The sequence below is a fragment of the Erythrolamprus reginae genome, chromosome 5, assembly GCF_031021105.1.
Source record: "Erythrolamprus reginae isolate rEryReg1 chromosome 5, rEryReg1.hap1, whole genome shotgun sequence".
NCBI classification, from domain to species: Eukaryota; Metazoa; Chordata; class Lepidosauria; order Squamata; family Dipsadidae; genus Erythrolamprus; species Erythrolamprus reginae.
In genome coordinates, this window is record NC_091954.1 from 100,684,632 (window position 1) to 100,697,819 (window position 13,188).

General features: G+C 41.7%; 2 protein-coding genes across 10 annotated transcripts in view; one reads left to right on the forward strand and one right to left on the reverse strand.

The window, feature by feature from the left end:
• PHC3 (polyhomeotic homolog 3) overlaps window positions 1-514 on the reverse strand; it is a 70,098-nt gene extending 69,584 nt beyond the window's left edge. For 8 of the 9 annotated variants that reach the window (XR_011559243.1, XR_011559244.1, XM_070753613.1 and 5 more), the window contains exon 1: window positions 453-514. The gene's annotated coding sequence lies outside the window, so the exon portion shown is untranslated. Of the gene's footprint in view, window positions 1-100; window positions 146-452 lie in introns of those variants that run through there. The other variant, XM_070753610.1, reaches the window with a different exon arrangement.
• Window positions 515-6,828: 6,314 nt separating this feature from the next.
• PRKCI (protein kinase C iota) overlaps window positions 6,829-13,188 on the forward strand; it is a 68,732-nt gene continuing 62,372 nt past the window's right edge. Inside the window, exon 1 of the mRNA XM_070753621.1 lies at window positions 6,829-7,091. Within this exon, the coding sequence (XP_070609722.1) occupies window positions 6,943-7,091 (149 nt within the window). The 5' untranslated portion in view covers window positions 6,829-6,942. The remainder of the gene's footprint in view (window positions 7,092-13,188) is intronic.

Sequence of the window (13,188 nt, forward strand, 5' to 3'; positions counted from 1 at the left end):
AAGGAGATCGAGCCCCGCAAGGGGGGGGGGAAGAGAGCGAGAGAATACGCTTCTCAAAGCATGGGGCTCTCTCTATACGCGGGTGGTTAACCGGGCCAACCTCTGGCCCGGGGGCTTCACCCTTCACGCAAGGCTGAACCAATGCAACCTCCTCCAGACCGGCACCTGGGTTAACAACTCCCGAGCCCGCAGAGGCGAGGAGTGCGCGCGCACCTCCGGAGGGCGCCCGCTTGGGGAAAGAGAGAGAAGCCCGGGGCCCAGCGGCTTCCCTTTTTTTGCCCGTTTTCCTGGCATCCCCGCGGCCCGGAACGCGTCGAGGATCGCTCGGCGCCCAGCAGCCCGCTTTCCCCCGTCCGGCCGGGAGCCCCACAACCGCGTTCGGGCGGCCGCTTCCCCCTCGCCCCCCCAACGCGCGCCAAAGAGAAACGCAACCCCGCTCGGCGTTTACGAACCCTTCACTCCGCTTCCGACATGTTCTCTCGCCTCCCTCGCAGGGAGGCAGCGCGCACGCGCCTCGCGGCCGGGCGGGTTGCGCTCGACACGTCTGAGGGGAGGAATGGCATTTGTGAATTGGGCCGTTCCCGTGTCCTGGTCCTGAATTCTTCCGATTTCTGGGGAGGGGGGAGGAGGTTATTTTTAATTTTTTAAAAAAATAAATATCTTTTTTTTTTAAAAAAAATTTGGGGGGGGCTTGCCATTCTTCCAGATGACGTGCAAACTGTAACGGGGATTTTTTTTTTTCATTTCTTTCTCTTTAGCTCTCTTGGGGGGTCCTGGGAAGATCGAATGAGGGGAAATTCTCCGCCGTGTGAACGTCCCATCCTTGATCCTCTGCCGCAAGATGGGGAGGGGGGGCTTCCAAAAGCCACGCGTCAGCTGGATTCGGACGTTTCGGGGGAAGCCACGAATAAACCGCGGGTTGTCTGTCTCTGTGTGTGTGTGTCTTACGATAAGTCATATAAACAATGGTGTTTTTTTCCTCCCCCAAAGAATGGGAAGAAAGCTTTCGAGAACGTCTGCAAGAGACAGGGAACCGCAGATCAGCCAACTCGGCTTTAGCTTCGGGTATTACACACTTCCAGCCTGAGTGATTCCTTTGTGTGAATGGAGACAGTGGGGTTAATTCATTTTTAAAAAAAATCCTGGTGGCCATAACAATAGAATTGAAATCTTTATTGGCCAAGTGTGATTGGACACCAGAGGAATTTGTCTTTGGTGCCTATGCTCTCAGTGTACATAAAAATATACATTTGTCAAGAATCATGAGGTGCAACACTTAATGATTGTCATAGGAGTCAAATAAGCAATGAGGAAACAATATTAATAAAAACCTCAAGGATACAAACAACAAGTTGTATCATAAGTGGAGGACATGGGTGATAGGAATGATGAGAAAAAATTATTAATAGTAGTGCAGAATTAGTAAATAGTTTGACAGTGTTGAGGGGATTATTTGTTTAGCAGAGTGATGGCGTTTGGGGAAAAAACTGTTATTGTGTCTAGTTGTCTTGGTGTGCAGTGCTCTGTAGCTTTGAGGGTAGGAGTTGAAACAGTTTATGTCCAAGATGCAAGGGGTCAGTAAATATTTTTACAGCCTTTTTTTGACTCGGGCAGTGTACACGATATAAAAATATCCTGCATAGGGTTTTTCTTGTAGCCTTGTATGTTGGACAAAAAGTGGACATCTGGGAATTGTTTAATTACACATGGTGTTTTTTATTTTTCGTATGTCTTGACAAATCCCTGCAGTTTGGGGGCAACATTTTTTCAGAAATATTTGTCATTTCTTTCTTTCTGGGGCTGAGAGAAAGTGACTAGCCAATAGTCACCTAGTGGCTTTGTGCCTAAGACAGGACTAGACCTCGGGATTCCCTGGTTTTTAGCCTGATACGTAAGCACTATACCAAACTTGCTCTTAAATGCTCTTTAAAGCACTCCAGTTTTTGCTCACATTTTGCACTGTAGTTGAGGATTTATTTCTATTTAGATTAATTGAGTTCACACATTTTTAAGTTGTTGAGATTGGGAAAAAATGGACTTGAAATGTTCCTGTTCCTAGGCCAACTAGTATGTAGAATTTTAGGGATTAAGTTTAGGAAAGCACATTTGGCTTGGAACCAAAGCAATTTCCTTTGATGTGCAAAAACTAGCCTCAACAATCAAACAATAGGGCAGTATTCGAAAGTCCTTGATCAAAGCTAAGAAAGAAACACTGTGTGGGAAAGGGTGAAATGTTGCATATTTTACAAAAGATAATCCACAGCTATCTCTAGGCATATACATTTGTCACTTGAGGAATTTTATCTAAGGATAAATTTTTCTCACATTTAATTAAAACAAAGCTTGTATTACCCACCAATGGCTTCCTTTTTATATACACTTATCAAATACTGAATGTATATAATAATTTATTTCTGTACTTTATATAAAGCCTGGACTTTCTTCAATATTGTAAATACTTTTTTGTTTTACCTGAAACATTTGTCATTTTTATTTGTCAGGGAGCTAAAGCTACATATGTATTGTGCATTTCTCTCAAATCCAGGGATAATGTTCTTTTCAGCTCCACACCAACTTGTGTGTCCGAGTTTTTATGGGCAACACAAATTAATCTTCACACTGGCTTTCATGAGCAGAATCTGAGGTGATGCCTGGAACCACCTCTTGCTATGCTATCTGCAAATCTTTGGGGAATGTAGGGAAGATGCTCTCCAGTGTGCCCTCTACCACCTATAAACTTGAATGATGCTTTTCTTGGTTCATTTAGGATGGTAGTGAGACTGAACGGATCAATTCAAAAGGGAGCAAACTTTGAGGGCAAGGAGTGTTATCACCTGTTGTGAAGGAGATACCTACTATTGCCCAGTCTCTCACCATATCTAGGAAAGGTTGGAAAGAATGTAGTAAGTAGTTAGCCATAGAAGAAACATTATCTAGATTCTTTTTAAGACCCAAGCACGGAACAGCAGAGGAATTGGCCACCCTTGTAGATAATCCTTACTGGAGGAATGCGCCACTCCAGTTATCCTTTGACAGTCTAGATGAGGCACATGAATACTATCAACCAAGGTATCCTCTGACCACTTTTTAAAACTGTTAAGAGCTGTCCACTCTTTTGAGAGTAGCTTCAGTATCAATGGAGAAAGAAAGGGCAGCCTAATGTGTGATCGTGTATTTGATCATCTCTCCAGTATTAAAATATGTAAGAAATCAGTGAGAAAGGTAATCTGTCAGTGCGGATCATGATATCACAAATATGATAAACAGCTAGGTACAGTATATGCACTCTGAGTCAGGAGCTTTTATTTATTTAAAACAAAATTATGCCAAGTCAATGTCAAGTCTTAAGGACCACACAGATAAGACTTTTCTCTAGGACGATGTGTCCCCATGCTGGTTTTTTATGTCTTGAAATGGTGTGTTCATTTGTTATGCATTTCATCTTCTTGCTGATCTTTTTTTTTCTTTGACTTTTCCCATAATTATGTACTTCTCAAGAGATCTGGATCATCCCCAAATCAGATTGCTTGAGTCTGACCAATCGTTCCTCACATAATAAGTCTGGATTCACAAGTTTTAGCAACTATTTGTTTTCCTGCCTGTGTTTGGCATTGTCAGGAATGTTCTCCAACATCAGTCTTTTTTGTCTGGCTTCTCAAAGTCCGACTTTTGCATTCACAGAGTGTTACAAGCAATACTATTGTCTATTATTATTATTATTATTATTATTATTATTATTATTATCATCATCATCATCATCATCATCATCATCATTTTTATTAGACTTGTATACAATCTACATTATTATAGTCATTTTAGAATAGAATAGAATTCTTTATTGGCCAAGTGTGATTGAACACAAAACGATTCTGTCTTTGGTGTATATGCTCCCAGTATACATAAGGAGAATAAAATACATTAATCAGAAAAATAAAAAGATACAACAGTCAAGGTTAGTCAAGGTTACCAATAAGCTAACAAATCATACTAGGAAACAAAAACAATATAAATTGGAAGATACAAGCAACATGGCTATAATAATAAGTGGCAAGATAGTAATACAATCTTAGTAAATTATTTGACAGTGTTATGGAAATTAGTTGTTAAGCAGTGATGGCATTTGGGGAAAAACTGTCCTGTGACTAGTTGTTCTGGTGTGCAGTGCCCTATAGCGTTTTGAGGGTAGAAGTTGAAACAATTTTATGTCCAAGATGTGAGGGGTCTTGGATATTTTCACAGCCCTCTTTTTGACTCTTGCTTGATACAGATCCTCAATGGAAAGCAGGTTGGTAGCAATTGATATTTTCTGCAGTTCTAATTATCTGTTGAAGTCTGTATTTGTCTTATTTGATTGCAGAACCAAACCAGACAGTTATAGAGGTGCATGTGACAGGCTCAACAATTCCTCTGTAGAGCTGAATCAGCAGCTTTTTGGACAGTTTGAGATTCTTGAGTTGGTGCAGAAAGAGCATTCTTTGTTGTGCTTTTTTGATGTTTTTGATGTTAGTTATCCATTTTAAGTATTATGATAGCACCTAGAAACTTGAAGGACTCTTCTGTTGATACTGTGTTGTCTAATATTATAAGAGGTGGTAGTATATAGGTGGTTTTCTTCTAAAATCCACCAGCATTTCTAGGGTTTTGAGTGTATTTAGTTCAAGGTTGTTCTGGTTGCACCACAAGACCAGTTGTTCAACCCGCTGTCTGTATGCAGATTCATCATTGTCTTGAATGAAACCAATCAATGTTATATCATTTGCAAACTTCAGTATTTTAACAGAGGGATCTTTTGAGATGGAGTCATTGGTGTATAGATAGAAGTGGAGAGAACACACAGCCCTGAGGGGTTCCTGTAGTAATTGTGCAGGTATCTGAAATGATTTTGCCCATGTTCTCACACAGAAGCAGCAATTTTCAATAAATCACGCTCCCACATTTTAATGATCATGCCCAGTGATGGGCTGCCAAAATTTTTACTGCCACAGTGTGGGCATGGCTTATTTTGTGGGTGTGGCTTGGTAGTTGTGTGACCAGGTAGGAGTGGCTTGTCAGCCATGTGACCAGGTGGGCGTGGCTTGACAATCATGTGACCAGGTGGGCGTGGCTTAAAAGTCATGTGATGGGGTGGCTTAAAAGTCATGTGACTGGGTGGGAGTGGCTTAGCGACCAAGATAGGTTTTCAAATAGGTGCTTGGACACTTTTTCAATTGATTAAGTCACATTATTTAAATAGCCACAAAAAGGACAAATGATAGTCAGCATTATTTGTTGAGGAGCACAGTAACATTTTAAGGTTTTGTACTGAACCCACAAGGTTCAGTATAATAACAGATCAGGCAAGTAGCTCAATTTTCTTTAATTGCTATAAAAGTTCAATTCTAGATAATGATTAAAATGATTAAAGCGTTTATGGGTAAAACATACTATTTAATTATTTCCTATTTTAAAAGTAATTAAGGATCATAGTAAGTACTAGAGAAGGAAGAACAATAAAAAAACTATTAAATACTCAATAAATAGTGCATAAACATTATCCCCACTGCGTCCCCCCTCCTCCCCCCACGTGGAGGCACCAGGCCATTATTGATCATGTCCCTTCTATGGCTCCATGCATACTGTAGCATTACTTCTCTGCAAAAATATTAAAGGAGTTTTCAAATTCTGAGGAAGTATAGAAATGTGAATACTGTTAAGTACAAGTCAGAAAACGATGCCCATTCGGACAATCTCTGCAGTACCCCAATCCATACTTTGAAGACTTCTTAGGCATCCTGCGATTTGTAGTATTCCCACTTGAGAAATACCCGGTTTGTACCAATAACACATACTGCTCAAAAAAAATAAAGGGAACACTCAAAGAACACATCCTAGATCTGAATGAATGAAATATTCTCATTGAATATTTTGTACAAAGTTGAATGTGAAATTGATTGTCAATCAGTGTTGCTTCCTAAGTGGACAGTGTGATTTCCCAGAAGTTTGATTTATTTGGAGTTATATTGTGTTGTTTAAGTGTTCCATTTATTTTTTTTGAGCAGTGTATAACAACACCGTAGCTTTTAACACCAAGCTTTCGTTTCGAAAGCATGGATAACCGGGCGCCCCGCAGGCCAGAGGCGTCCCGCACAGGCCACGCCCACGTGACGCGATCGAGTTTGACACCCGTGTTCGGCCGCCTTTTGCTTTCAGCGCCGCTAGTCTGAATCCAGTACTGTACTGTACTCAGTCTCCTCTCTATGACAGTGTTTCCCAATCTTGGCAAGTTTAATATATCTGGACTTCAACTCCCAGAATTCGCCAGCCAGCATTCGCTGGCTGAGGAATCCTGGGAGTTGAAGTCCAGATATCTTCAAGTTGCCAAGATTGGGAAACACTGCTCTATGATCTATTCGTCAGGTGCGCAGACAGAAAAAAAAGGGGGAGGAGAGGAATTACAAAAAGCCTGCCAAGCCATTCAGCTTTAAATTCGGCGTACTTCGGCATTATGAAAACAACCCATCCTCCAGTGCGACTTCCCGTGCTCCAGACGAACCCATGAGGCTCCCCCTCTCCGCCCGGTTTCTTTTCGTCCTTTCTTTCCTCACACACCCCCGTTGGAAAGTAGTTTGCTCCTTAACCCGCGCTAGGCCCCTCCCCTTTTTCACTTCCGCCCCGCGACTTTGGCGCGTTCGCCAAACGGGACGTACCTGTACGCGCGCGCACGCGCGCTCGCGATCTCGAAGGAGGGAGTGGTGGGTGAGGAGGAGAGGGGGGGGCAGAAAGAGGAGAGGGGAAGGCGGAGCGGTCTAAGCCAGGCATCCGTTACAGCGGCGGGAGGGGGGTGTCCCTTTGGGGAAGGAGGAGACGCACGCACAACCCCCCCCCCCTCTGCAGGTCCGGGGTGGGGCCGCCAGGGAGGCGGGCGGGGCCGGGCGAAGCGCGGCGAGGCACGGCGGAGGGGCGATGCCGACTCAGCGCGAGAGCGGTAGCAACAACGGCGGCGGCTCTAGCATGTCTCACCCGGGCCCGGGCGGCATCGGCGGCATCGGTAGCCTTGGTGGACCCGGAGCGGACAGCGCCCATCAGGTCCGCGTCAAGGCTTATTATAAAGGGTGAGTGAACCAGCGCTCGGGAAGGACGGCGCCGCTTTCAGCCGAGACAAAAGGAAGAAGATCGGGTTCCTCCCGGCGGGGATCCTCGCAGGGCTTCCAAAGGAAGAGGAGAATTGGCTCCTCGAGCCCGGCTGCACTCTCGGTGACACCCCCCACCCCCAGCCGACCCTCACTGGCCGCGGCGACTGATGAGCCAGGGCGGGCGAGCTTTGAATGCCGTTGTTTGAGCCAGCCATCCGCTGCGATTTCCCCACCGCAATGGCTGGGTTGCCTCCATACAATTGCCGACACCGTGTATTTATATGTATAAATATATGTATTTAGAAAGAGAGAGAGTGGCCGACACCATGTTATATGTGTGTGTGTGTGTGTGTCTGGAGAGAGGAAGAGAAAGAGAGACCCAAAAAATAAATAAATGTATTTATAACATACATACATACATACATACATACATACATACATACATACACTGGACTTATATGCCACCCCTCTCTGTGGACTGGGGCGGCTTACAACATTTCAATTAAAAATACAATATATACAACACTTCTAATCCAATTAATAGAAGTGATTAATTTAAAAATTATCTTAAAAAGTTAAACATTTAAAAATCAAACATTCACATGCATACTACCACATCCTACACACACATACATACATACATACATGTGCAAGGGGAGTGTGTGTGTTTCTGTCAATCACCCAGGTATACCCAAATATGGGAGGTAGCATACTTTTTGCCACTCAGCCCCTTCAGGGCCCATATCCAAGGCAGTTAAATTTTTATAGTCCACAACCTACACTGCTCAAAAAAAAATAAAGGGAACACTTAAACAACACAATATAACGCCAAGTAAATCAAACTTCTGTGAAATCAAACTGTCCTCTTAGGGTGCAACACTGATTGACAATCAATTTCACGTACTGTTGTGCACATTCAGTTTTGTACAGAAGACAGTATTCAGTGAGAATATTTCATTCATTCAGATCCAGGATGTGTTATTTGAGTGTTCCCTTTTATTTTTTTTGAGCAGTATATATCTTGTGTGTTCAAATCCCAGAAAGGCTATGGCTAGCTAATGAGAGCAAAATAGCTTGAAATAGCTCTCTACTAGTTTCCCTTCCTTTTCATTATCAGCAAAAATATGTTACCTATACACACACACACATGTTATATGTACGTATATAAGTTTTGGTGTGTTCGAGTCTTTTTCCGTGTAAAATCAAGACATTCTTTGCAATGTTTTGACCATATCACTCTCTTATATAAATAAATAAACCACACTTTATTTGCAGAAGCACAAAGCACACAACACAAGCCTGAAGATGACGAGTGTGATCTGGTCAAAACATTGCAAAGACACTCTTGATCTTACACGGGAAAAGACCCAAACACACCAAAACTTACATACCTATACCTGTGAAAATCTATGTGTATGTATACATACATACATACATACATACATACATACATACATACATACATCTAAAAAAATATAAAGGGAACACATCACATCCTAAATCTGAATGAATGAAATATTTTCAATGAATATTTCATTTGCACAACTATTCCATTTGCACAACAGCATGTGAAATTGACTGTCAATCAATGTTGCTTTCAAAGTGGACAGTTTGATTTCACAGAAGTTTGATTTACTTGAAGTTATATTCTGTTTTTTAAGTGTTCTCTTTATTTTTTATAGCAGTGTATATATATATGTATATGTGTATGTATGTATGTATGCATGTATATGTGTGTGTGTATGTATGTATACACATATACATTACATATTTGCTGACATAGTTGCCGACACCACTTACAGCAATACCAAATGTAAATGGGCCTTTCCAATGGATGGCAAAGTAGGGTTAATAGGGATAAGGCTGTTTATGAAATGAATAGAGATTTAGGGGTAGTGATTTCTGACAGTCTCAAAATGGGTGAACAGTGCAGTCAGGCGGTAGGGAAGGCAAGTAGAATGCTTGGCTGCATAGCTAGAGGTATAACAAGCAGGAAGAGGGAGACAGTGATCCCACTGTATAGAGCGCTGATGAGACCACATTTGGAATACTGTGTTCAGTTCTGGAGACCTCATCTAGAAAAAGATATTGATAAAATTGAACGGGTCCAAAGACAGGCTACAAAAATGGTGGAAGGTCTTAAGCATAAAACTTATCAGGAAAGACTTCATGAACTCAACCTGTATAGTCTGGAGGACAGAAGGGAAAGGGGGGACATGATCGAAACATTTAAATATGTGAAAGGGTTAAATAAGGTTCAGGAGGGAAGTGTTTTCAATAGGAAAGCGAACACAAGAACAAGGGGGCACAATCTGAGGTTAGTTGGGGGAAAGATTAGAAGTAATGTGAGAAAATATTTTACTGAAAGAGTAGTAGATGCTTGGAACAAACTTCCAGCAGGCGTGGTCGGTAAATCCACAGTAACTGAATTTAAACATGCCTGGGACAAACATATATCCATCCCAAGATAAAATAAAATGGACTGTGAGGTCTTTTTCTGCCGTCAATCTTCTATGTTTCTATGTCCGTCAATCTTCTATGTTTCTATGTTACAGGCTTAGATGGTTGCATTTTCATACAATCCTTAACAGCAGTAAAAGGATGGTGTCCTCACTCACTGGGCCTTGTGGTTGTAGGTACTCAGGATTTAATTGTCAAGGGAAGAATGCTGTGGGGCTTTGGCAATGGGTGGGGATGAGAAGTTTTAATATCCCTTACATCGAAACAACTAAACGTTGTTGTGGAATGGCAGCTTTAATAAAGTAAAGGAGTGCTTCTGGTGTAAAGCAGGAGGGAGGAAAAATGTGTGTGGGATGCCAATTGTCCAAGGAATGCTTGTGTTACTAGGGAAGGGGGCAGGGAGGGAATCCAGGAAGAGAAAGCACGTCAAGGTCAGAACCTCAGGAATGAAGTATGGTGAAAGTTAAGGGATATATGTACGTAGTGAGACTTCATGAATGGTTGGTAAAGCTGAGATCTGAGCTTGAAATAACACAAGCATAGCAATAGGGTCTAAAGTATGTCGAGCCTGAATTACCACTTTATGCATTTTGTGGTTCTTTGTTTATGTTTCGTGCCAGTTGCAGATAACTATTTAGATTCACGGGGTGTGATATAGTGTTCATTGCATGGAATTGAAACTTGTGTAATGTGTCTCACTCATACATACACACAGGAAAAGAGAGTAGGAGCTTTGGATTTAGATAACCATCAAAGTTTAGTCAAATGAGTAGAAGAGGAAACACTGGGTGTGATTCTTCAAGTACCGGTATGTACTTTATGTATAAAGAGGAATCCTCATCTTTGTGTTCTCCAGACATCTTGGACTATAGTTTCCATCATAGACCAGTAAGTTTGGTAACTGAAAGGTGATAAGAATGCTGGCTGCGGAATTCTGGGAATTGAAGTCCAGATAGCTTCAAGTTGCCAAGGTTGGGAAACACTGGGCTAGCACACGGAGCAGGATCAAGTTGGGGAAACTGCAGTCCATTGAAAATGAGTTGTGAGAAATCAGTTCTGCGAGTGTGATACGGGTCACAGATTAATTGAAGAATGCCGTTTGATTTTGTTGGTTTTACATCTGAAGATGTGAAAGAAAGCGCTTGGACCTGCCCATGACACTTGTCAATCATGTTGGACAGAAAGAACTCTACTTTTTCTTTTATTTTCACCCTTGAGGCATAAACTGACTCATTTTTAGCGAGTGCTGGGCAACTTAGTTAGGGAATTAAAAATGCTTTACAGATTCTTGGTTTGGGAAACTGAGGATATTTAAAGAAATATTTATTTGCAATTTGATCTATTAATCTAACTTTGTCAAGTATAGTGATACAAATCCCTCGTCATACAAACTTTTCGAGATACAAACCCGGGGTTTAAGATTTTTTTGCATCTTCTTCCAAACTATTTTCACCTTACAAACACAAGCTGCTGCCACTGGGGTGCCCCGCCTCTGGACTTCTGTTGCCAGTGAAGCGCCCGCTTTTGTGCTGCTGGGATTCCCATGAGGCTCCCCTCCATGGGAAACACCACCTCCGGACTTCCGTGTTTTTGCGATGCTGCAGGGGAATCCCAGCAGCACAAAAACACGGAAGTCCAGAGGTGGAGTTTCAAGGACTTCCGTGTTTTTGCAATGCTTCAATTTCACCGAGGCTCCCCTCGCTGGAAACCCCACCTGGGATTCCCACGCAGCATCACAAAAACACGGAAGTCCGGAGGTGGGTTTTCCCATGGAGGGGAACTTCAGGGGAATCCCAGCAGCGCAAAAACGGGCGCTTCGGCTGGCAAAAGGGGTGAGTTTTGGGCTTGCACGCATTAATCGCTTTTCCATTGATTTCCATGGGAAACATTGTTTCATCTTACAAACTTTTCACCTTACAAACCTCATCCTGGAACCAATTAAGTTCGTAAGACAAGGTATCACTGTATTAGCAACTGGAAACAGATTAGAGTTCAGCTTATTGCCTTATTAACTTACTACCTCTTCTTTTTAGATCTCATTCGAATAGCATCTTGCAGTCCCTGAATCCTTTGTTTTCCTTTTCCTTGGAAGTTATCTATAGTGGTAGAGGTTTTGTCATACAGATACTCCTCGACTTACAAAAGTTCATTTAATGACCGCTCAAAGTTACAATAGCCCTGGAAAAAGTGACTTATGACAATGTTTCACACTTAACAACCATTGTGGCATCCTAATAGTCAGACAACAAAAATGATATAAAATTGGACAACTGGCAACTGACTTCTGTTTATGATGGTTTCAATGTCCCAGGGTCTCATGTGTTTTCGTTTTGGGATCTTTTGACAAAGTCAATGGGGGAAACCAGATTCACTTAACAATCTTGTTACTAACTTTATGGCAATGTTTCACTTAATGGCAGTGGCAAGAAAGGTGGGTAAATGGAGCACAGCTTGCTTGGCATCTGTCTCGCTTAGCAACACAAATTTTGGGCTCAATTATGGTTGTACTACCTGTATAGGTTCATGCAAATTCATGTTTTATTTAATCGTATCCAACTTCTATTACTTTTATAAATAACTCAAGGTAGTCAGTATATCCAACATAACTTCCTCCTCCTGTAACAACCACTCTGTGAGGTGAGTTGGGCTGAGACTAAATGATTTGACCCAAGGTCATAATTTACAAAAATTCCATGCTGTTTTCTCTGAAACTCTAGGTATAAACATTTCTGCTTGCAAATAATTTGGATGGGAACTTACCAAAGAGAAACCAGGGCTTCACTGGACTAGAAAGTCCAAAACATCTTGAAAATAACAAACCGTTCCATATTCTTGCCAGGGAAAACTGCACGGGTATGTCCATAAAATCACCAGGAGTCTAACTTGTTTGAAGTGTGGTTTTACCTAGTAATTTTCAGGGGTTTATTTAAAGGCTTTGTTTTATGTACTGCTTATCATTTATCAAGCTAGTAAATCTGCTATCAAAGCAGCATTTCCAAAAAGCAGCATCCGTTTTCATTGTAGTGGTTGTGTGAATTACACCAGGTGCAGACTTGAAAAATATTTCTTCTTGCATAAGGAATGTCTCTTTTTATGAGGGATAATATACTGCTCAAAAAAATAAAGGGAACACTTAAACAACACAATATAACTCCCAAGCAAATCAAACTTCTGTGAAATCAAACCACTTAGGAAGCAACACTGATTGACAGTCAATTTCACATGCTGTTGTGCACATTCAGCTTTGTACAGAACAAAGTATTCAATGAGAATATTTCATTCATTCAGATCTAGGATGTGTTATTTAAGTGTTCCCTTTATTTTTTGAGCAGTGTATTTTAAGTAACTCCCATTTTTTCATTGGGATGCTTTTGATGTAAGGTAAGTCCTCAACTTATGATTGCAATTGAACCTAAAATGTCCGTTGCTAAGCAAGGTGGTTGTTAAATGGGTCACACTTAATTTTACCACCTTTTTGCCATGGTTGTTGAGGGAATCACTCTAGTTGTTTAGTGCAGTGTTTTTCAACCAGTGTGACGCGAGACATGGTCATGTGTGCCGCGAAGCTCAGAGAGAAAGAAAGCAAGAGAGAAAAAGAGCGAGAGAAAGAATGGGA